The following is a 26199-nucleotide window of genomic DNA, read 5'->3' as shown; positions in this document are numbered from 1 at the left end:
ACCCCATTGAGCGTTCATAGTCTTCCACAAGTCACGAAAGAGTACTCAGATGGCTGAACCCAAACCTTGACCAGGACCGAATACTTCCCCAGGTCATACTGCACCACTTGTACATGCATATCCATCGCCAGCCAAAGGTCTGCCCTACAACCTAAATGATAGAGGCCCAGGCAAACGTGCCCTAATCTGGAGATTGTATCTTTGAACCGTCCACCGAGCGCGGTGGCGTAGTGGTTAGGACACAGAGCTCGTATTTGGGAGGACGACAGTTCAAATTCCCAAACGTCCAGATTTAGGTTTCCCATGATATCTCTAAATCGCGTAAGGCAAACGCCGGAATAGTTCGTTTGAAAAGGGAACTGCCGATTTCTTTCGCCAACCTTCTCCGGTTCGAGCTTGTACCTTACTTCAAAATACCTTGGCCTACGGAACATTAAACCATAATCTTCCTTCTTTTTTCCTTCTTCTTTTTGTTACATGTGTAAAGGGTGCGTTTTGTGGAAAAGCACTGAAGGAAATTTAGATGTAATTGTGCAAATTAGTTTAGTAACAGAAAATAATTAGAATATATAACATTAAAGAAACTATTTTCCTTATGTGGATTTAATCTTTCTTGCATGAAGTTATTACCTGTCACTATCTTATTTTCTTCCAACATGGGGCTTTTGTAGTTATTTTAACAAGTATAAATGGATTGCGAACGTAGTCTACAACGTAAAGACTTTGCAATATATTACGAAACCGACAGTTCATGTAATAAAAGGTGAATTTTTTTAAGAATAAAATTTTTATATTGCTTAAATTATTATTATTATTATTGTTACTATAAGTTGCCTTTCATTATTTGCTCACATGAAATCTCTTATAATGAACTTTGATCAAGATAGCGTGATGGAGATTTTTCAGTAAACATTACACTCGTTGCAGACAAAAATGTTCGCCCAGACGACGCGCGAGATCCCAGAGTGGGTGACAGTGTTCAAGCAGTTTGGAAACCTCAAGTGCGGATCGTTCCTCTTCGTATCATGGTTTATGGGGTTTGGAATCGGACTTATTTTCACCTTCCTTTTTTGGCATCTTCAGGTAAGTCAGTTTTAATAACAATAAAAGTGCCAAGTTCGTTTAAATTCTTGACAGAAGAAATAGTTCACAAATTAAAAGAAGTAAAATGAAGTACAAGCTATGGCACTTATAATACAAAAGCGAATTACATATTACATATAATACTTTAAAAAACAGAGTTTATTAGTTAGTCTAGTTCAGCACAGAAGTCATGCGCGTCAATTGCGTTAGGTGTTCTTGACATAAGGTCTTCGAGGCTGCACCGGGTGACAGCCAGGACAGGAATTCAAGTGTCGCAGTGTCTGACGTCGCCAGAGTTTCGCAGGTCAGACCTAGTGACGATATTACAAAGTTGACCTAATCTGTACTTTAGGCTGAGTGTTCGAAGTCGTAGGTATCTCTCGATTTCAGACTTTTGGTGTTTTGTGTATATCGTGGGTAGGGTGATGTAGGGAGCTTCATTCTCTCATCGTAGGCAACTCCTTCCTGTCGAACTGTTCGTGGAGCTATCACTCAGTTGATACAACTAATCTGTAGGTTTAGGTTACAGACAGCTGCTGATAAATCCTAGTAGTTTTTAGTTTAATCGAGTTTCAGTGCTGTAGTTCTAAAAAAACATTTAACGCCAAAGTGACTGTTTTACAAACTGATTTTAGTGAGAAAGTTTGTTTAAGAGATCTCAGACAAAACTGACGGAGGAAAAAAATTAAAATACTTTCATCACCACAGAAAAACTTTGCCAATTTACTTGGACAATTTCGCAAAGCTGACAACACGTCAAAACGCACACTGATGGGTCAAAACATTTTGATCACGTGCTTAATGGTGAGTTCGTCCCCCACTGGAACGCAGTACAGCAGTGGTATGGCATGGCTTGGTTTCATCAAGCCGTTGGTAAATTTCCGGAGGTATGTGGCACCAGATGTCTCTGACCAGGCCACACAGTCCCACTAAATTGCGGGCTGGTGGTTTGTGGACGATGAGTTGGTGGCAGATAGCGCCATAGATGTGATCCCTAACGTTCGTATCAGGAGAAGTTAGTGGCCAAGACATGAACGTGAATTCACTGTCATGCTCCTCAAACCACTGTAATATGATTTTGGCCTTATAACACGGACAGTTATTCTGCTGGAAGATACCATTAGCGTCGAGGAAGACATCAAGCATGAAGAAACGCAGATGGTCAGAAATACACGTAGCCCACAACTGTCATTGTATGGGGTGTTCAGAAAGTCTCTCCGCAGTACCGTATGATTGTTCGCCTGCCTGGGTTACTTCCCTTCAAGTGGACCCTCACAACATTCCACTGTTTCGTTTATCTCAGCCAGCGTCAGTAGTATCGCTGGTGTGTGCCGTTACGTGTTGACGTGAACGTTTAAGTTTAGCTCCTTTGTTCGGTTGTTGCGTTTTTGTCACTGTTAAAATGCTAACCATTGAAGAACGTGTGTTTTTAGTCGAACTAGTTTTCAAAGCTGGCGGTAAATACACGGTTTCAGTTCGTCAAACATTTAATTCAGTTTCCCCGGAGACAACACTCCCACATCGCGATACTGTGCGAGATATGATTAACAAATTTCGAAGTACGGGTTCAGTGACAGATGCACCGAGAAGTGTCGTCCTAGCGTTTTGTCTGAGGATAAACTACTCGATATTTCCGATAAAATATCCATGAGTCCGAACAAGTCAGTAAGAGAACTCGCCCAGGAAATCGATGGAAGTGTCGGAACGGCCCACACAGCTGTAAGGAAAAAATTAGAACTTTTCCCATACAAAGTGACAGTCGTGCAAGAACTGAAAAATACTGATCATGGCAAGAGACTGCATTATTGTCAATGGTTCAAAAATTTATTTCAACAAAATGGAAGGGATATTCGTAATGAAACGTTTTTCACTGATGAGGCGTGGTTTAATTTGGGTCAGATGGCTCTGAGCACTATGGCACTTAACTTCTAAGGTCATCAGTCCCCTAGAACTTTGAACTAACTAATGACATCGCACACATCCATGCCAGAGGCAGGATTCGAACCTGCGACCGTAGCGGTCGCGCGGGTCCAGACTGTAGCGCGTAGAACCGCTCGGCCACACCGGCCGGCTGGTTTCATGTATCCGGGTACATGAACTCGCAAAATTCTCGTGTGTGGAGCACTGCAAATCCATTGTGTATTCATGAGGAACCACTTCATTCTGTGAAAATGGGAGTTTGGATTGCAATTTCTAGACGTCGGATTGTGGGTCCCATGTTTTTCATTGAAACAATAAACGCACAACGATACTGCAGTGATATTCTGTAGCCATTAATATGAGAACTTGTGTTAAGTGAAATACTGAACGGTTATTTTCAACAAGATGGTGCAACCGCACATACAGCTCACGTTTCAATGTTACTGCTTGCTGATGTTTTTGGTGATCGCATAATTTCACAGGGACTTTGGCCTCCATGATCGCCTGACCTAACGCCACCTGACTTTTTCTTCTGGAGTGCAGCGGAAGCAACTGTCTATAAAAACCGTCCAAAGTCCATCGATGAATTGAAAACTGCGATATCCAGTTTCACTGCTTCTGTTACAGAAGAAATGTTACAGCTTGTGTTTGGAAACATGATTAGACGAATTGAATTGTGTATTCAACAACAGGGGGGACACTTTAAACATTTAATGTGAAAATTTGTAAATAAAAATGAATATTCATTAAATTAATAACTTATATTTCACTAGTTTCATTTCGGTATATTCACTGCGGTATACGGCACGCGCGGCTAACAATCATACGGCCCTGCGGAGACACTTTTTGAACACCCCGTACCTTAGATTACTACGGCAGGTCCCACTGAAGCACACTTGAATGTCCCTCGTAGCATAATACTGGCCATGTGTGTTTCAGGCAGCCTTTCACCTGGATGACGGCGTAGTACACGATCGTAGACCAGATATAACAAGAAACATGATTCAGCCTACCAGGTGACGTGTTTCCATTGATCCACGCCACAATCCCGTATATCTAGAGCGCACTGCAGTCGTAATTGGCGACGTCGCAAGGTCACTGTGGGGGAGCGTAGACGCCATCTGCTGGGGAGCTCTGTGTTCAGCAATATGCGCTAAACAGTGTTCTCCGCAAGACTAGTGCCTGCACCCGCATTGTACTGTCACCAGACCTGCTACAGATCGCCACGTATCATGCTTTACAGAGCGAGAAAGCCTCCGACCTCTACATTTTGGGATGCGGCTTGGACTTTCAACAATTTTCGCGGTTTCACCATTCCTTAACCCACTTCCATAGGCGTTCATGAGAGTAGCACGCGAATAGCCGACCACTTTCGTCGTTTTCGAGATTTTCGTTCTCAGGCGTCAGGCCATAACGGTCCGTCGTTTGTCAAAGTCCCTTATGTCAGTGGATTTCCACATTTTCATCCTGTATTGTCACCACAATGATTCTCTCTTCCACTTATACAAGGTGAAGAAAAAATGCAGCACTTGGTGGTCTGCATGGGATTCCTCCTCCCAAATCAACACAAAGTGTATCCAGCAATCCTAGCCCTCCAATAGGTTTATTAGAAAATCGATTTAGAAAACTAGGCTCTGGCAACGCTGTCACTGTTTGCAACGTAGCCAAAAACAGGCAGCATGAACTCTGCACTGTGACAAAGCTGTCCAATTAGTTCAGTGAGATGCGGCAATGCCGTTGCGAACGGATATCCAGACTCGCCCGCTATTAGAGTTCCGTTCGCGCCAAACTTTTTTTTTCAGTCAATGCATCAAATTGTATCCAGTATACATCTCCACAATGTCGTATCTTCTGTATTGCTTTCTGCTGCTGTTACCTTTACTTAAACATTAAGGCATAAAAGACCATTTTGTTTATTGCGTAACACAAATAGAGACAACAAAAAACAACAGTGGATACAGAAACATCGTCTGTATCGAATGAGGTACGAAAAACACAGTGGTTAGGCTACACTAGATTGTACATTATGCCACGCACAATAATTCAACTCTGTACGTTTGACGTCCAGGTTTATCTTGACAGAGCCGGTATGTACACGTACGACCAACGTCCACTGTAGAGAAGATGTTCAAAGCGACCACATTGCATTTGCAAAAACTTCGCCACTCGCTGGATCATACTAGGCCGGACCCTACGCAACACACATGCATCCACCATTGACCAAGCGCCATGTACGCGAGCTATTAGGTCGTGCACATCCATCTGTGGAGTACTATAAACTTGTTCCTTTAAGTGTCCCCACAAATAAAACTCCAGTGGATTAAGGTCCGGGAACGTGGAGGCCAGAACACTTCAGCTCCACGACCAATCCAGCTCCCTGGAAACGCTTTATTTAAATAGTTACATACATTCATTCCAACGTGTGGCAATGCACCATCAAGCTGAAACCGTAGCTGTCGCTGAAGGCCAAGTGGAACATTTTCTAATGCGCTAAGCGAAGTTTGGCAAAGAAACGTCAGATACAGGGCTGTATTCAGTGTGATCGGCAATAGGGTGAGTGGCTATAGGAAGATACATGACGACTTAGACAAAATTTCTAATTGGTATGATGAATGGCTGTTAGCCCTAAATGTGGAAAAATCTAAGTTAATGCGGATGTGAAGGAAGAACTAACCTGTAATGTTCGCATACAGTATTACTAGTGCCCTGCTTAAGACAGTCCAGTCGTTTAAATATTTGGGCGAAATGTTGCAAAGCGATATGAGGTGGAACGAGCATGTGAAAACTGTGGTAGGGAAGACGAATGGTCGACTTTGGTTTATTGGGAGAATTTTAGGAAAGAGATTCACCTGTAAGGGAGACCGCATGTAGGTTGCTGGGGCGATCTATTCTGGAGTACTGCTCGAGTGTTTGGGATCCGCACCAGGTCGGATTGAAGAAAGACATCGAAGCAATTCAGAGGCGGGCTGTTAGCTTTGTCACCGCAGGTTCCAACAACTCGTAAGTGTTACAGAAATGCTTCGAGAACTCAAATGGGAAACCCTGGAGGGAAATGGACGTTCTTTTCGGGAAACACTATTCAGAAAATTTAGAGAACCGTCAACATACATGGCGTGTAAGGACCACAAAGGTAAGATAGGATAAATTAGGGCTCATACGGAGGCGTACAGACAGTCGTTTCTCCCTCCCTCTATTTGCGAGTGGAACAGGATGGGAAATGACAAGTAGTGGTACAGGGTACCATTCGTCACGCACTGTACGGTGGCTTGCGGAGTAGCTATGTAGATCTAAGCGTAGGTAGTTATATGATAACAAATTCAAACCTAATTAAACCAACATGCCACAGTAAACGGCGTCAAACAGTCACAACAATACATAGTATACCCGCCTATGGCGGCAATGTAGACGCCTATGGCGGCAATGCAGACGTGTATTGTATTCTCGTATGCAAACGATCGTAGTATACTTGTAGGTGACGAATGGCATCTTGTGGTAGACCGTTCCAAGCATTTTGCGCCGTTTTTTTTTTTTTTTTCAATTCAGCAATTTTTCTTGTAGGGCCTGGAGAACGAGTAAGTTCTCACTTTATCCTATCACAAACATGCTCAACTGGCGTTGCGTCACAGCAGCCGTATGTGGACATGCGTTGTCCTGCTGAAAACCACATCACCTTCCTGTCGAACGAATGACAGTAGAACGGTGATGACAGCCTATGCAATGTAGCGGGCATTGGTTACTTTACCCTTCAGATACATGAAATATCACCGCGAGTTGTAACTGGTGGGCCCCCACACCATGAAGCCTGGGATGGGACCTGTGTGTCGTGGGCGAATGCACTCTGGTACAGGAAGGTTAGCATGCCTACGCCATACATGTGTGCGTCCATCACTCGCATATAAACAAGGGTGTATTTTTCTTCAAGGCTAGGGTCCACCATCCGATAAATTTTGTACAGGCCGTAGTTCTCCACCCAGTCCATTTAGCAGGTACCCACGGCCCCCACCGTGCAACGAAATTTGACAACACAGCTGAGGCCGCGGGCACCGTTGCTCGTGCAGCACCACGTGGAGGTGGTACCGCATGGCGGTCTTGTCTCCTACAGACAGAACCCGCTCCCGTCACTGATGACAACAGAGCGCTATTCCACTTTCCAGTGAACCCTCTCATGACACCAGAATATCCATGCTTGGTGGTGTCGTGCTGTCAGTGGTAACTTGGACAAGGCACGCGTGATCTTAATATTGCTGCTAGCATACTGTCCCAGTGGTTCCTTATGACACGGCAAGTGCAACATGTGCCCCAATTTCGTCAGTGGAAATTGTTCGATAGGCCACCTCTGCTCGGACTATGCGTCGATCTTGATGTGCTTCTGTACTGTCTGGATGTCCAGAACCTGATCTACACGTGTTGGAATCTTCCACAGACTGCTGAAAGCAGTGACATACCACCGATACATTGTGCCCATCCTACTTCCCTCAATGGTATCCCGTTCAGATAGCTGAAGCTGTTGAACAGGAGAACGTACTTGTCTGTGGGGTATGATTGCACCTCAGAATGAATAACTCAGCACAGTTACTACCTGCAGAGTCATCATGAAGGGCCGGCCGGAGTGGCCGAGCGGTTCTAGGCGATACAGTCTGGAACCGCGCGCCCGCTACGGTCGCAGGTTCCAATCCTGCCTCAGGCATGGATGTGTGTGATGTCCTTAGGTTAGTTAGGTTTAAGTAGTTCTAAGTTCTAGGGGACTGATGACCTCCGAAGTTAAGTCCCATAGTGCTCAGAGCCATTTGAACAATTTTTTTCCTCATGAAGGGCGCATAAACAGGCCTCCTCAACGCCATTCGATTGCCGACGCCAATGACAAATGTATCTTTAACACTACTCCTCAGTGTGCACATAGTACGCGTCAGTGCCATTCAACACTATCCTTGAAGACGACGCATTTTTTCCGGAATTGTTCATGTGCACTGTGCAGTTTAGTTTGCCATAATCTGTGTACGTAAATTCAGCAACAAAAAGGTTTCGAAAATTCTGGATCGACGTTACGAAATGTGTTTTCGTAAACTTTCCGTATAACGTATGAAAAATTTGCTGCCATAAATAAAACTGAAATGAAAAGATAGTGCAGCTCTTCCAGAAGACACTGATGTCCATCTGCGTACATCGAATAGTTTGCGAATTTGAGCAAGCTAAATGAAACATATGAGTATGAGATTACACGTGTGTTCTGTGCAGGACGTGGCAACTCAGCTCCGCGCCTCCACGTGTTGCTGCCGGTGTGTCAGTTCAACAGTAACTTAGAACCGACTTAGATTGGTGATCGCCCGGGTCTGCCGAGCGCTGTTGCCAAGCGGGATGCACTCAGCCCTTGAGAGGCCACTTGAGAAGCTACTTGATTGAAAACTAGCGGCTCTGGTCGCTAAAACTGACAACAGCTGGAAAAACGGTGTGCTAACCACACGCCCCTCCATATCCACATCCAGCGACGCCTATCGGGTGAAGATAAGAAAGTGGTCAGTCGGTACCTTTGGGCCTTTTGAGGCCTTTTTGGACGGAGCCAGTTTCCAGTGCAAAAACCGAACCTCTGTAAAAACCGAAATTTTCTTAAATCTTCCGTTGTAAGCCGTAGTTTTGATGCTACATAGAGGCAGAGAGGCACAAACTTCGTACACGCGGCTATGGAACAACAATGACAGTAGGTCGCCCAAGCTCTGGCTCGTTTCTCACGCTGTCACGCAAGCAGTGATTCATTCCACGTTCAAAAGTAATCTGTTACATTTATCTCCTACTTTCTGCCTGACTTGTACGTAGGAGTGAAATATAGGTTATGGATGACGTAAATGAAGGTTTCATCAGGATTTCTGCCATCATTGTACTATCGAATCTAAATTTCACTATATTGGTAACTCTGATAGTTATCTGTGGATCGTACATCTGTAATTGACATGCGCCGAGGTGCGCAAGGAGGCAAACGTTCTTTTTTTTCTCGAATCTTTTTGCAGTTTCATGTTGCAAAGCAGGATCCACAAACAAAAACGCTTCTGTCTTTGAAACGCTACAATCCAATAATATTTTGTGTAGTAGGCTATTTATTACGACTTAAGTACTCATACTTCGTGATTCATTTTAAACTTTATATATTGTTTTCCAGAATGGACGCTGGGGTAAAAACTTCTTTCAGTTTAATCAACTGGTAGTTTTATCGATATATCTGAGTCTTGAGATACGTAGTCGATAGCAGCTAGCAGCTGTGTACGAGTATTTTACTATGTTCTTTACCATCGAGAGACAGACAACCGCGAATCATGTGTTGATAGTTAGTGCTTTACAAGCATAGTGTGACTTACAAAGTGACTCTTAGGACACCCTCCATAATAGTCCAACTTTGTTACGGTCCTCATTAGTCAGTAATCAGCAGGCTGACTCAGAAAAGTGAGAAACGTCGCGATCGATATAGAACGTCATCAGACCTGGGTGTCCTCGAAATCCGCTCTCTGTGATGTAGGTCGAGATGACATGCGTTTCTGTTAGTGTAAATACGCAGAAACTGCTGCTTTGTTGTAGACGTCAGTTTAGTTCACCATTAGCCAGTGTCAGCATATTTTGACGTCAACAAGTGACGATGTTGTGCGGGGAGGGGATACGAGAGTGGGGAGGATGTGTTCTTCCATGCCGCGAGGGGTAGCCGCGCGTTATGGGTCGTCTTGCCACGGTCCGCGCGGCTGCCCCCGTCGGCAGTTCGGGTCCTCCCTCGGCCAAGGGTGTCTGTGTCGTCCTTAGCGTAAGATACTTTAAGTTAGATTAAATCAGTGTGTAAGCTTAGGGACCGATGACATCAGCAGTTTGATCCCATAAGACCTAACCACAAATTTCCACATTTTTTGTTGTTCCAATAATGCAGTTTGTCACGGCCAAATTGGTACTCATTTTTTGTACCTGCGGCTGAATCAAATATCTATTTCGGTTTAGTAGGTGGATCAAGATATTGCCACGTTTCAGATCGCTGTAGATGAAATCACTTTGTACCATGACAAATAATCAGGCCGATTAATCTCATTTGCGGTGTATGTTAACTTGCATAGTACTGCGACTTAACATCTAATCGTTTTTCTACGAAAGTACTTTAAACGCGAGTCCTTGAAATATACGTCGAAATTTGGTTGAAAGCAGGAAAAGTATTCACTGCCCGACTAGCAAAATTTATGGACAAGTGCATCGAAGACTGCTGAGGAAATTCTTGGACACGGTAAATGTGAGCAGGGCTAGTAAAGAGAGTCACTTTCCAGGAGCTGTTTTCCGTGCTTAAATCTAGTTGTATAGAGATAGGAATGTGCATTACGTTCTTCTTTTCTGCTTAAAATCAGGTTAATTTAAAATGCACCACTGTACTACGTCAAACACAGACGGTTTGCTAATATAATTTTTGATTCCAGGATTATGGTGGAACTCCAACATTGTTCGGTGTTGCATCAGTTATAAACCATATATCCGAGATCTTCGCCTACTTCTTCAGTTTTCGACTGATAAAGCAAATTGGACACGTTAAGGTTAGATTGTAGGAACACTTGCAATCAGTGCGAAATTAAGTCATTGTTAAAACAAAACTAACCATAGCGTTAATATTGCTACTGTTGTTTTCACAGGTACTGTGCCTGGGCCTAGTTGGAAATATTCTGCGCTTTCTTTACATTTCTTGGCTGACAACTCCCTGGTGGGTTTTACCGTTCGAATTCATGCAGGGTAAGTAACACCACACGACGATTTTTTTGTCTAACAGCTCACAGTTTTTGCAAAATATGCTTGATATATTACGTCGTCAGATTCGTATGCCGTAGTCTTATGCGAACATAAATAAAAAATAAATCTTGCAAGCTGATGTGATTGGAATTGCTATTTTCACATGTTGGCAATACAAAAATCTTGTTGCTCTTTCCATGAAACAACGTTGTGTCAAGTAATGTACAACTAGTTTTGGAAAATAATACGATGTTTCTTCGAATTTCCTTTGTTTCTTTTTCATGCAGTCACCAGCAGTCGTATAAGAATCTCCACTCTCGGTTGTTTCTGTTGCTACCGATCTCAGTTTCCCTTACTTAGATTGAAATTAGCACATAGAAGCACCAGCCTATGCTTGTTTTCCATCTTCTCTGAGAGACAGTAGGGGTGGATTAGTAATTATGGAAATTTCATTTGACAGCTTCATTCCCTATGGGATCGTTATTTTGAAAAATTCAATTTGTGAGCAACTTTAGATTTAAAGGACACTTGTCATAATTCTTTGAGACTTCTAGTAGACACAGTGAAAGACTACGTTACTAAACAAGCGCGATTGTTTTGGCTTATTTTGTAAGTTCAAGATTCTGTGTTTCAAGTCAAGATGACTATTTAATTTATTCGGTGCCGTACCTGCTATAGTAAAAATGTGTGAAGAAATCACACACTCTGGATGCACTGAACACAATATTTGTGATTTCCACAAATAAATACTTTTCATTTTATCTACTATATTTGTAAACTATCTTTCTAGTTGCTACCTGAACAACACTTCTGTGCGTACTATTATGACCGAGTAGGAAATATTTCAGGATAACTCCACAGGCACTTCAGCTTCCACGAGGACAGGGTGATCCATTGATCGTGACTGGGCCAAATATCTCACGAAATAAGCGTCAAACGAAAAAACTACAAAGAACGAAACTTGTCTAGCTTGAAGGGGGAAACCAGATGGCGCTATGGTTCGCCCGCTACATGGCGGTGCCATGGGTCAAACAGATATCAACTGCGTTTTTTTAAAATAGGAACCCCCTTTTTATTACATATTCGTGTAGTACGTAAAGAAATATGAATGTTTTAGTTGGACCACTTTTTTCGCTTTGTGATAGATGGCGCTGTAATAGTCACAAACATATGGCTCACAATTTTAGACTAACAGTTGGTAAGAGGTAGGTTTTTTAAATTAAAATACAGAACGTAGGTACGTTTGAACTTTTTATTTCGGTTGTTCCAATGTGATACATGTACCTTTGTGAACTTATCATTTCTGAGAACGCATGCTGTTACAGCGTGATTACCTGTAAACAACACATTAATGCAATAAATGCTCAAAATGATGTCCGTCAACCTCAATGAATTTGGCAATACGTGTAATGACATTCCTCTCAATAGCGAGTGGTTCGCCTTCCGTAATGTTCGCACACGCATGGACAATGCGCTGACACATGTGGTCAGGCGTTGTCGGTGGATCACGATAGCAAATATCCTTCAACTTTCCCAACAGAAAGAAATCCGGGGACGTCAGATCCGGTGAACGTGCGGGCCGTGGTATGGTGCTTCGACGACCAATCCACCTGTCATGAAGTATGCTATTCAACACCGCTTCAACCGCACGCGAGCTATATGACGGACATCCATCATGTTGGAAGTACATCGTCATTTTGTCATGCAGTGAAACATCTTTTAGTAACATCGGTAGAACATTACGTAGGAAATCAGCATACATTGCACCATTTAGATTGCCATCGATAAAATGGGGGCCAATTATCATTCCTCCCATAATGCCGCACCATACATTAACACGCCAAGGTCGCTGATGTTCCACTTGCCGCAGCCATCGTGGATTTTCCGTTGCCCAATAGTGCATATTATGCCGGTTTACGTTACCGCTGTTGGTGAATGACGCTTCGTCGCTAAATAGAACGCGTGCAAAAAATCTGTCATCGTCCCGTAATTTCTCTTGTGCCCAGTGACAGAACTGTACACGACGTTCAAAGTCGTCGCCATGCAATTCCTGGTGCATAGAAATATGGTACGGGTGCAATCGATCTTGATGTAGCATTCTCAACACTGACGTTTTTGAGATTCCCGATTCCCGCGCAATTTGTCTGCTACTGATGTGCGGATTAGCCGCGACAGCAGCTAAAACACCTACTTAGGCATCATCATTTGTTTCAGGTCGTGGTTGACGTTTCACATGTGGCTGAACACTTCCTGTTTCCTTAAATAACGTAGCTATCCGGCGAACGGTCCGGACTTCTGCGCACTTCTACGTGCTCACGGGGGCCCTACACGATATTAGGCATGTGTACCAGTTTCTTTGGCGCTTCAGTATAAATATGGTTCATACATACAGAATTTACATACTTACGATCTAGTTTGAGAAGGATGACACACGTAGTCGGTCTTCGTCTTGTTGCAGGAAACATCGCGGCATTTTTCTGAAGTGGCTTACGGAAACCACGGACGATCTAAACCATAATGGCAGGATGAATTTTGAGCCACCAGCCTCCCAAAACACAAGGCAACTCTTTTTAAAACAGCGGAATCTCACTAGGTTTATCCCTCACGTACAACAGTGTTTTGCAGACTTTACTTAATAATGAAAAAAGGCAGTGATACAGTGTCTATTCATTTCTTGCTATCAGTCACTTATCAGCTGACTGCAGGACCATAGTGACCGTATTTGGTTTTCATTTTGAGTAGCATGCCCCCAGAGTGAAATGTTGAGATCGGAAGGAGGTATTACTTAGTATTAATATTGTAGAGCTTTAGGACTAAAGATTTCCAGAAAAGATTAATACTTGCATTAAAGAGACTGCCTACACTACACTTCTCCGTAATCTTCTTGAGTACTGCTGCACTGTGTGGGAGCCTTACCAGATAGGATTGACGGAGGACATCGAAAAAGTTCAAAGGACAGCTCGTTTTATGCTATTGTGAAATAGGGAAGAGTCACAGATACGGAGTGCGTGGTGGGGTGGTAATCATCAAAACAATGGTTCATTTCGTTGTAGCGGTATCTCTTAGCGAAATTCAGTCACCAAGATTCTTCAACGAATGCCTAAATATTTTGTTAATTCTCGCCTACATCAGTAGAAATGACCATCGTAATAAAATAAAACAAAAAATATCTAAGGTTGCGGGGAAAACTTAGATCTACAAGCGGAACGCTCGAGGAATAGTATAAAAGTGGTTCTATGAAACATGTGCGAAACACGTAAGTGTGAATTGCAGAGTAATCATGTAGATGACGATAGTGTGAAAGTGTTGTGTGAAGTGGCAGCGAGGTTTTATTATTATTATTTGCGCAGCATCCACTGTCTATTATCTGAGTAATCAATCAGTTATATAATCTAATACCTACCAGGTACCTTTTAACTGTATATTTGAATACGTGTGTTTTACTGAAATCTTTAATCTCCTTGGGTAAATCATTGCACAATTTTATTTCTTTACGGAAACTTCTATTTGGAGGTTTGTTTTACCTTTGTTGCTACACGTTAAATCCAGGCGTAATGAATCGGTAAACGTACCACACAGCGTAGTTAAAATCGCCAATGCTTCGAACAGATCTTTACAATAAGCCCTAAAAAATATATACCAAAAGGCCTCTCACAGAATCGCGGTTTTAGGGTATGGGAGTGATCTTGGTTCTCGGTTTTTATTTGCGCCAAGTACCCTGAGTAAAAAGTTTTTGGTTTAGTCGCGAGCAGCGGCCGTTTTTATAGCAATTCTTACTGCAGCTATGTTACAGTATAGTAAGCATGGTTTGAACGATTGTGCGAATCGATTACTACCTTTTGCAAAAGATTTTCATTTGGCTTAAATTAATGCTAAGTTAATGGCACCATTTGTATGTGCACCGTTCAAATTTTACGTGCAAAAAGAGCCACCCTCGCTCGGATTTTACGTGCAAAAACACTCTCCGGACTGGAGTAAAACTGGTGGTTAAAATTTTGTGCACTGGTGTATCGCATCTTCGTCTAAGATATTTTAACATAAATTTTTAATAATTTGAAAAAATCTTGCTTAGTTGGATTTTACGTGCAAAAAACATATTTCTCTGGGAGGTTTTTGACGCCCCCTTCTATACTTTAATCTAGTACGAATTGGTTCAAACTTTGCACGAAGGTAGATAAATTGAGAAATTCAAAACAAAATTTTTTTCACCCAATAATTTTTATCCATTTTCGACATACGACGGTTTAAATTCGAGCTAAATGTAGCAAATTAAATTCGTTCTTGCATGAACTGAATGCGTATAAACGGTTCAAAGTGAATGAAATAAATGAAACGTCCATTCTTACGATAAAACTGAAAACTCTGTTTCAAAAATCAAGCGTCATTCGGATTTTTCGTGCAACAAAAACGTTTTCTGTAAGTATGTTTACGCGCGCCATTTCTATGTTTCAAACTTGAGCGAATCAGTTCAAATTTTGTAAGAATACAGACAAATAAATCTAATTAATGGTCGTCCTGTTGTTTTGTGAAAGCTTTATCCGTTGTTGCGGTGTAAGCAACGTGATTCGAAAAACAATGAAAAACATATATCGTATCAGTCGTCGCACAAGTCAATAAAAATCTGCATCGGTTGCCAAGCTGCGGTAATGTAATGTAATGTCAAGGGGCATAAGAGAAGAAAACTGGCTTTACGACTTATCTGGCAGTTCCAAAGACATTTAAATCAAAACATCTTGACATATTCGCGCTTTTTTACGAGTGAACCCTGCTTCCCCAGTGCAATGAGCTATCTCAACTGCAAGGGGTTGGCATACCTGCATGTTGCAATTTCTAGGGTAAAGTCCCTGATTCTGCGGCAAGATCTAGAATATTCGCCGGCCATAGGAAAAATGATATGGTGGCATGTGTCATGTTATATGACATGAAATCAAGTATCATTTTACTTTACTTGACACGATGCATTATGTTACGTGACATGAGTAGATAATACTAACAAGTGAAAAAGCGGGAATATGTCAAGATGCTTTGATTTAAATGTCTTTGAAGCTGGCAGATATGTCGAAAAGTTAGTTCCCTTCTTTTACACTACTAGCCATTAAAATTGCTACACCACGAAGATGACGTGCTACAGACGCGAAATTTAACCGAGAGGAAGAAGATGCTGTGATATTCAAATGATTAGCTTTTCAGAGCATTCACACAAGGTTGGCGTCGGTGGCGACACCTACAACGTGCTGACATTAGGAAAGTTTCCAACCGGTTTCTCATACACAAACAGCAGTTGACCGGCGTTTCCTGGTGAAACGTTGTCGTGATGCCTCATGTAAGGAGGAGAAATTCGTACCATCACGATTCCGACTTTGATAAAGGTCGGATTGTAGCCTATCGCTATTGCGGTTTATCGTATCGCGACATTGCTGCTCGCGTTCGTCGAGATCCAATGACTCAGCAGAATATGGAATCAGTGAGTTCAGGAGGGTAATACGGAACGCCGTGCTGGATCCCAACGGCCTCGTATCACCAGCAGTCGAGATAACAGGTATCTTATCCGCATGTCTGTAACGGATCGTGCAGCCACGTCTCGATCCCTGAGTCAACAGTTGGGGCGTTTGCAAGACAACAACCATCTGCACGAACAGCTCGACGACGTTTGCAGCAGCTTGGACTATCAGCTCGATGACCATGGCTGCGATTACCCTTGACGCTGCATCAGACAGGAGCGCCTACGATGGTGTACTCAACGACGAACCTGGGTGCACGAATGGCAAAACGTCATTTTTTCGGATGAATCCAGGTTCTGTTTACAGCATCATGATGGTTGCATCCGTGTTTGGCGACATGGCGGTGAACGCACATCGGAAGCGTGTATTCGTGATAGCCATACTGGCGTGTCACCCGTCGTTATGGTATGGGGTGCCATTGGTTACACGTCTCGATCGCCTCTTGTTCGCATTGACGGCACTCTGAACAGTGGACATTACATTTCAGATGTGTTACGACCCGTGGCTCTACCCTTCATTAGATCCATGCGAAACCCTACATTTCAGCGGGATAATGCACGACCGCACGTTTCAGGTCCTGTACGGGCCTTTCTGGACACAGAAAATGTTCGACTGCTTCCCTGTCCAGCACATTCTCCAGATATCTCACCAATTGAAAACGTCTGGTCAATGGTGGCCGAGCAACAGGCCCGTCACAATACGCCAATCACTACTCTTGATGAACTGTGGTATCGTGCTGAAGCTGCATGGGCAGCTGTACCTGTACACGCCATCCAAGCTCTGTCTGACTGAACGCCCAGGCGTATGAAGGCCATTATTACGACCAGAGGTGGTTGTTCTGGGTACTGATTTCTCAGGATCTATGCACCCAAATTGCGTGAAAATGTAATCACATGTCAGTTCTAGTATAATATATTTTTCCAATGAATACCCGTTTATCATCTGCATTTCTTCTTGGTGTAGCAATTTTAATGGCCAGTAGTGTACATCTCTAACTCTGTCTAGGAAATTCGTCTTTTTGTGCTATGATAGGAGTATTTTTAATTCCAGTCATTCTTATGACCCTTCTCTGTAGTGTGAGAACTATGTTCATGTTTTGTGCGTTTGATACCCACTAAAGAATTCCATAGCTGAGAAGTGAGCTTTTGCTCGAACTGAACGTAAACTTACAGTAGTGTTCGACAAGTTGCCTCCGTGGTGCTGCTGGCTTGTGAAGTGCCTTGTCGCGCCTTGCCGCAGGCATCACGCACGCTGCGGTGTGGGCGGCGTGCTGCTCGTATATCGCGCACAACACGCCGCAGGAGCTGCGCAGCTCCGCCCAGGGCGTGCTGCAGGGCATCCACCACGGGCTGGGCCGCGGCTGCGGCGCCGTCATCGGCGGCATCTTCGTCAACTACTTCGGTCAGTACCGCCTCTACCTGTAGCGTTCTGTCTGGCGAGCAGATTCTCAAATCTACAACTTCCATGGATACACTATTCTTGTGATTTTTTTGTCGAAATCTGACATATTGAGATCATGGCTGTGTACAAGACACAAGCAGATTCTTGCAATGAAAAAAACAGCAACCAGCCATTGTCAATAACGCTGTTTATATACAAAAATAGTGCCGTTACTTGTTTCTAACTGACAGGTTCATCTTCAGACTGCCTTTCACATTTAGAGTACTTTTGTTGTTTATATTAGTTGTCGTCTGTTCTTTCCCCTTGTGGGTGGTGGTGCCCAACGGACATTCGCCACAAACCGGGAAAAAACAGCTGCAATTACGTGGTGCGTCCAATAAGCAGTGCAACACATTTTTTTCTGAAAGCAGGTTGGTTTATACAGGACCCACTACACTATATTATTCCCTACTCTTTTGGCTACAAAATACTATTTTTCAACACAATTTCCGTTCAATGCGATGGCCTTACGCCAACTTACTGGGAGGACCTGTATGCTCGCATGGTACCACTCTACTGGTCGACATCGGAGGTAACGTCTAGCTGTATCATTAACCGCCCCATCATCCACGCATTGCTTCCCGTGGAGTGGATCCTTCATTGGGCCAAACAGATGGAAGTCGGAAGGAGCGATATGTGGGCTGTACGGTTGACGGCGTAGAACAGTCCAATGAAGTTGTGTAAGCTCCTCTCTGGTGCGCAGACTTGCGTGAAGCCTTGCGTTGTTATGGGGAAGGAGAAGTTCGTTTGCATTTTTGTAGCGACAAACACGGTGAAGTCGTTTCTCCAATTTTCAGAGCACAGTACACATCAGAGTTGATCTTTGCACCGTGAGAAACGACATGAAACAAAAGAACCCCTCCAGAGTCCCAGAAGACAGTCGCCATGACATTACTGGCTGAGGATGCGGCTTTGAACTGTTTATTCGGAGACAAGGTGGTGTGGCACCACTCCATGGATAACCGTTTTGTTTCTGGTTCGAAGTGATGAACCCGTGTTTCATCGTCTGTGCTGATTTTCGATTAAATTTCTTTACGATCAACCTCGTAACATGCGAGCAATTCCGCACAGACGCCCCTTCGTTGCTCTTTACAAAGAGTGAAAATAGTCTTGGGATACTTTCTAATATCGTGTCGGGTCTCATTTTGCCCGGCGACGTGCAGCACTTGGACGTAGCATGGACTCAGCAAGTTGTTGGATGTCCCCTTCAGAAATATTGAGCCATACTGCCTCTATACGCGTCCATAATTCTGAGAATGTTGCTGGTGCAGGATTTTGCACACCAACTAACCATTCGATTATGTCCCGTAAATGTCCGATGGGATTCGTATCGAGCGACCTGGGTGGCCAAATCATTCACTCGAACAGTTCAGAATGTTCTTCAAACCAATCGTGAACAATTGTGGCCTGGTGACATGGGGCGTTGTCATCCATAAAAATTCCATCATTGTTTTGGGAACGTGAAGTCCATGAAGGGATGCAAATGGTCTCCACGTAGCCGAACAGCTGAACCAGAGGACCAAGTCAATTCCATGTAAATACAGCCCACACCATTATGAAGCCACTACCAGCTTTCACAATGTCTCGTTAACAACTTGAGTCCATGGCTGCTTGGGGTCTGCGTCACACTCGAACCTTACTATCAGCTTATATCAACTGAAATCGAGACTCATCTGACCAGGCCACTGTGTTTCAATCGTCGAGGGACCAACCGATATGGTCACGAGACCTGGAGAGGAGTTGCAGGCGATGTGCTTTTAGCAAAGGCACTCGCGTCGGTCGTCTGCCGCCATAGCGTAACGCCAGATTCCGCCGCATCGTCCTAACGGATACGTTCGTCGTACGATCCACGCCGATTTCTGCGGTTATTCCATTAACTGTTCCTCGTCAGTTAGCACCGACGCAAACGCCGCTGCTCTAGGTCATCAAGTGAAGGTCGTCGGTCGGCCACTGCGTTGTCCGTGGTAAAAGGTAATGCCAGAAATTTGGTATTCTCGGCACACTCTTGACACTGCGGATCTGTATTTAATTCCCTAACGATTTCCCACATAGAATGTTCAAATGGTTCAAATGGCTCTGAGCACTATGGGACTCAACTGCTGTGGTCATAAGTCCCCTAGAACTTAGAACTACTTAAACCTAACTAACCTAAGGACAGCACACAACACCCAGCCATCACGAGGCAGAGAAAATCCCTGACCCCGCCGGGAATCGAACCCGGGAACCCGGGCGTGGGAAGCGAGAACGCTACACATGGAATGTCTCATGCGTCTAGCGCCAATTACCATTCCGCGTTCAGTGTCTTTTAATTTCCCTCGTGTTGCCATAATCACATCAGAAATCTTTTCACATGAATTACCTGAACACAAATGACAGCTCCCTAATGCACCACCCTTTCATATCTTCTGTACGCGACACTACCGCCAGCTATATACGTGAATATCGCTATCCCATGGCTTTTGTCACCTCAATATATGTTGTTCTGTTAGGCGACAAGAAATCTAGCGGGCCACCACTTTGAGTACACCAACAGGTGGACGAGTGTGTCAACTCTACCAACAGAGACCTCAAGTTCATGCTTCTATTTTATAATGCTTTGACTTTGTAATTCTGTCAGAGGCAGCAAAGGACTTGGAAGAGCAGTTGAACGGAATGGACAGTGTCTTGAAAAGAAGATATAAAATGATCATCAACAAAAGCACAAAAAAAAAATAATGGAGTGGAGTGTAACTAATCGTGATGCTGAGGAATTACGCGACACTGAATGTAGTAGATGGGTAGATGGCTTTTGTTAGTTGGACAGCAAGTAACTGTAGCGAGGATATAACATGTATACTGGCGATGGCAAGAAAAGCGTTTCTGAAGAAGAGAAATTTTTTTAAAACCCTATATACATTTAAGTGTTAGGAAGCTTTTTCTGAAAGGAGGTGAAACAAGGACGATAAACAGTTGAGACGAGAATACACGCTTTTGAAATGTGATGCTACAGATGAATGCTGAAGAGTAGATTGGTGCCTCGCATAACTAATGACGAGGTACTGAACAGAGCTGGGGAAAAAAGAAATTTTGACAAAACCTGACTAGAATAAGGGATCGGTTCATAGGACTGATTCTGAGACATCAAGCGACCACTAATTTAATATTGGAGGGAAGTGTGTGTGTGTGTGGGGGGGGGGGGGGGGGGGGAAGTTGTAGATGGAGACCAAGAGATGAATACAGTAGCAGATTCAGAAGGATGAAGTTTGCTGTAGTTATTCGGAGCGGAAGAGGTTCGCACAGGACGGAGTAGCATGGAGAGATGCTTCAAACCAGTCTTCGGACGGAAGGCCGCAACAACAATGCTTTCATTTGTTTACTGCAAATAATAGAAATAGCAAACATGAAAACATCATCTTATTATATTTGCTGGAATTTCATTAACATTACAGAATTATATGCACTATAAATTTGCCTTCCAGTGTTTTCTTTGATGGAAAAAAAAGCTTCTAACTCTTATTGCAGAGCACCTGGGACTACGACGAAAACTGTACCATATCCACAATATATACTTTAATTAAATGAATTTTTTAAAAAGATACCTAATTTGGACAGCATTTCGTAATATTTACGAAACCGCAGCATTTTCTTTGTTACTAGCACAGGAGGTGCTGGTTTAGTCATCTTCAGCTACGTATTTTATCATCTACATCTACTCCGTCTTCTGATGTTAAATTGAGGCAGAAGGCAAAGTCCACAAGGGTCTGTAAGGGAGTGGTTTTATGTGGCTCTTTGGTTGACCGACGGCCTCTCTACCTACCTCTACCTCCTGCATAAGCAGATAATGAGACTTTGTCAGTGTTTCCCTTTGTCCTTCATTTGCAATCTGATTATTAATTTTAAATTTATCACGTGTTTGGCAAGGTCTTTTTTTCGAATATTGGAAGATTGTGAAAATTAAGTGTTTATATCTAAGTTTATCCAGGCAAAGGTCTGCTATGAAAATTAACTGGATAGCTCCTAGGAAGGGAAGAAAGTAATGCGGGACTATCTCTAATGAAACAAAACGGGTTATTAGCTATGATTAATGGAAATGCCGTGTGGCAAGGGCCTCCCGTCGGTAGACCGTTCTCCTGGTGCAAGTCTTTCGATTTGACGCCGGCGACTTGCGTGGCGATGGGGATGAAATGAGGATGATAAGGACAACACAGCACCCAGTCCTTGAGCGGAGAAAATCTGCGACCCCGCCGGGAATCGAACCCGGGCCGTTAGGTATGACATTCCGTCGCGCTGACCACTCAGCGACCAGGGGCGGACAGCTATGATTAATGGCATGCAGAAGTTAAACAGAAAGTACGCAAATGTTCCATCACGGATCCCATGACACATTTGACATGAATAGTGGCACGCTAACGACTTGGTAGAGGTCGAAATAAGGCTCAACAGCGTGTGCACAAATTAAACCAGCTATAAAATATGCGAGCTCTATTCATTCGTTATCACCTCTCTACCTCTCGTGTATTTGAGTGTAATGCTTAGCAACGGAAACTCACTACGTTGAAGCAACATCCTAACATTGCAGTGGGCATTTTTATTATTTAAGGGTCACATAACCATGCGTAAGTTGTAGGAAATTAGGGACCACAAAATGTAAGTATAAATTGTGAGTACAAAACTTCTTTTTGCTCTCGTCAACTGATAACAAAGTACCGCAGAGGAAGATGAGCGACGCCAAGCGCTGTTGGGCTTGCACTTCTATTTCAAGACTGCATGAAGAAAAAGGAATAACAATTTCCCATATGGACAACTCGAAAGTTCAAGATAAACGAGAGATAAATATTAAATATGAAGAATTTAGCTTGGGAGATGCATAACGGAGTTAGTTAACTGGGAACTGATTGAGCCCAAGCAACTCTTTGTATTTCCCAAGTACAGTGAGTGGGCACCAGGACAAGACGAGAGCTGGGAAGCAAATCAAACTTCCCACTCCTAAAGTGCCCAAAATTGCCAAATTCCGTATGGAGGGGTGACCTAATGCTGCAGCCCAGGCGACGAACGAGAACTTGCCTGTCCCCACGTAAAATCAGCGTAACGGAACAGAAAACTCCACTTAAGCCGCACAAAAAGGTATATTGTGATTCATTGTATTGGTACTGGAGCCGAGCTGTCTCTCTCCATTCGTTAGCATCATTCGTACCATCTCTGGTGGCGGGTCTGAATTGGACAGTCCATAAACTGGAGGGAAAGCAACGAACTTTCTCACACAGCCAGGATAGCGTCGGTAGGCGGCTCTTTTTGATGTGCAGACAGAAAGGCAATTTTCTCGCTCAAGTTCACACACGGGAACGCTGTGACAACCACCAGCAGTGCACTTGTTGCAGCGGATTAGCGCCAGGAACTGGCCACAGCAACATTTCAGAAAACAGGACTTTTCCATAAAAACAGGGCACCTCACAGGAGGATGCCGTTCTCTGCTTTTGAGACACAGTGAGAGCCTTCTGCTGAGCAAACGCTACACTCTTGTACAGCCAGAGTCACTCCCTTCCTGCAAGGAGTCCGATAGCTTCCCACTCCCAGCAAAAGTTCCCAGCTCACAATATAAATTATCAAGTAATCGTAACAGAGCTGAAATAAATCGTTAAGCGATGTGTGACAGTCATGTTACAGCAGTTTACACTCTTGATCAAAACATTCTCTATAGGCCCATTCCTTACTGACCTGCAATTCTCCTTTCGCAAATCCTTAAATACAGATAATTTCAATATGAAGCGATGTGATGAAATCATGCTCATATTTCGCATTACGCTACACATATATTATAAGTTAAAAAACTTGGACATACAAATACGTAATGCATTGCTATGTTTTCAATTACTTTTATTGTTTCGATAATTAATGTAAATGTGAAACTCCAAACAACAGTCCACAACATTCAACACTCAATGGACATAGCCCACTATTTTGCTCGATAAAGAGATAGCTCTTCTTAGAAGTACCAAATCACTTAACGTAAGGATGGAAATACACACTCTAAGGAATGATCCATTTTACCCTTGACACAACTATGTCTGCACTACAAGAACAACATAAAACTCGAAAATGTCAAAATTCAAGGAGACGCACTTTGTTATTCTTTCATTCATTCATTCATTCACGTACCTCATTCCGTAAATCCCATAATGAAGGACAACCCTCAGGGATGTGGGACGAGTCAAGTTACACATTAAGAGGCAGAAACGACCACTGCTGGTTACTTCTGTAAAGTATGCTAACAAAAGCTTATGATTAGCGCTAATCTACTCAACCTGACAATTTTGGTAACTACTTCTAGAATGCTTTGTACATCATTTTCTTCTACGTCGGCCCCACAGCCTCAGTAAATTTGAAGAACGACATTTTTCCATCATAGTGGGTATAATTTTTTTTGTTTTTCAGACAATAGGATTTATACAGAGTCTGGTGGGAAAATAACGTTTACCAACTTTGTATGTGAATGGTAGAGATAAACAGCTAGTTTGAGAAACGTCACTACTCCTACTCGTACACAAGTCTGCTATGGCTTTCATCTAACACTTCAAAAATATCATTTTTTGTTTTGATTTGCATAATACTCGTATGAGTTCATAAAAGCTGCTGGCTGTGTACTGCTTTTAAGCTTGTTTCATTATTCTTATGGCTGTGTTTGGACACTTTTTCTGTATGCTTGTATCATCAGGAAATATTACAGTTTTTGTAGAATCCCGCTGTGTCCCCGATAAATCATTTATATAGTCCGCCCCTGGCAGCTGAGTGGTCAGCGCGACGGAATGTCATACCTAACGGCATGGGTCGGAGATTTTCTCCGCTCAGGGACTGGGTGTTGTGTTGTCCTTATCATCATTTTATCCTCATCGACACGCAAGTCGCCGAAGTGGCGTCAACTCGAAAGACTTGCACCAGGCGAACGGTCTAAAGATTTTAAATAGCTGTGCAGTGCAGTAGCCACTGATACATGGGACATTTTGTGCATGTAGCCGCTTCCTCTTTCCTCATATTACACCTCCAGTAATGTAAAAGTAACTTGTATGTATCTAGATGCGTCTGTTCAATTTCTGTGACTTAAAGATGATGTTCTGTCATGTATAGCACACCTGTAGGAATGCCTTCAGATTTTTCAGTGCCTCATATTGATATGACAAGCTCAATTTGTTATATAGATGAATACATGATGTTTCTTACACACATTTCTTGGTCTCTGTCAAGTGGAATACTGGTTTTAACTGAACTAGGTGAGTTAGGAGCAGCCGTAGAAAGAAGTCAAAGAAAAGAGGCATGTTGTATGGGAGAAGTATCAGCCTGCTTTGCAGGGCGGCCTACCTGTCAGGAGCAGAACGCGGTTTTTCAGGTCCCTGACACTTAGGCTGCCTTGAATGACAGGTACGATTATATTGGAGTCACATTGCCCTGCGTTAACGAGTTGTTTTGCAGGAGTTACATGTATAGATGGCCACAGCTCGGAGAAGATGAAATGAATAGATGAGGGGATGGACAAAGAGTTGGCGGGGGGGGGGGGGGGGGGGAATAGATACCCATATATAAAACATTATTGGAAGCTATCAATGTGGATTCAGACGAGGAAAGTCAACTGTGAACCAGATATTTACTCTCCATTAAATGGTAGAAAAGACCAACGCATTTAATGTTGGTGTGCACCATCTTTTCATTGATTTCAAATCTGCATATGACACAATAAATCGGGCTAAACTTTATGAGGTAATGCGGGAATTTAGGGTGCTTGAGAAGTTGGTGTGTTTGGCAGAGATTACCCTGGGAGTGCAGTCTAGGCTATCACCCCCGTTTCCCACACGAACTAGGCTAAGACAAGCGGATGGGCTTTCGTGCGTACTCTTCAATTTAGCACTTGAAAAAGTGGTGCGTGAATCGCATATCCAGACAATAGGCGCTACCTACTATAAGTCCGTAGAACTGCTGTGATATGCCGATGATTTGGATCTAATGAGTAGAACATTTAGAGATCTACAAAGTGCCTCCTCAGCTCTAAAACTGAGGACACAGAAGATGGGCCTGAAAATTAATTAAGGGAAGACTAAGTATATGTATAATGATACAAATCAACGATTACAGCCCACAGTAACCCTTGACGGGATGACGTTTGAGCGAGTGGAATGTTTCAGTCATCTGGGCGCATAGATAGAAGCAAATATCAGCACTTCGAGTAAAATTATGGCTCACATAAGTGCTTCTAATCGATGTTATTTTGGAATGCTGCGACATTTTAAATCCAAGCTTCTATCACGAAAGACTACGTACCGACTCTATAAAACGCTGATACGCCCAGCACTTATGTATGGTTCATAAACATGGACGATTACAAAGCAGGGTGGAAGTAGGCTGAGACCACACAAAAGAAGTATATTGAGGAGAATCTTTGGACCTGTGTATGAAAATGGGAGTAGGAGAAGGCGAAGGAATGACGAGCTTCATGACTGCTGTAAGGAGAATGATGTGGTCAAGTTCAAAAAGTTGTGTGGATTGAGATGGG

At 43.2% G+C, this 26199-nt stretch overlaps 1 protein-coding gene across 1 annotated transcript in view; it reads left to right on the top strand.

Annotated features, from left to right (window-relative positions):
• Window positions 1–26199, top strand: part of LOC126260551 (major facilitator superfamily domain-containing protein 6) — a 359541-nt gene that overhangs the window by 273061 nt on the left and 60281 nt on the right. Inside the window, exons 6-9 of the mRNA XM_049957885.1 lie at window positions 928–1083; window positions 10437–10550; window positions 10647–10743; window positions 17481–17642. Of these exons, the coding sequence (XP_049813842.1) occupies window positions 928–1083; window positions 10437–10550; window positions 10647–10743; window positions 17481–17642 (529 nt within the window). The remainder of the gene's footprint in view (window positions 1–927; window positions 1084–10436; window positions 10551–10646; window positions 10744–17480; window positions 17643–26199) is intronic.

Source organism: Schistocerca nitens, chromosome 5, assembly GCF_023898315.1.
Source record: "Schistocerca nitens isolate TAMUIC-IGC-003100 chromosome 5, iqSchNite1.1, whole genome shotgun sequence".
Lineage (NCBI taxonomy): Eukaryota > Metazoa > Arthropoda > Insecta > Orthoptera > Acrididae > Schistocerca > Schistocerca nitens.
The sequence above is the reverse complement of the archived record's forward strand: the minus strand, read 5'-3'. Positions and strand labels throughout refer to the sequence as shown.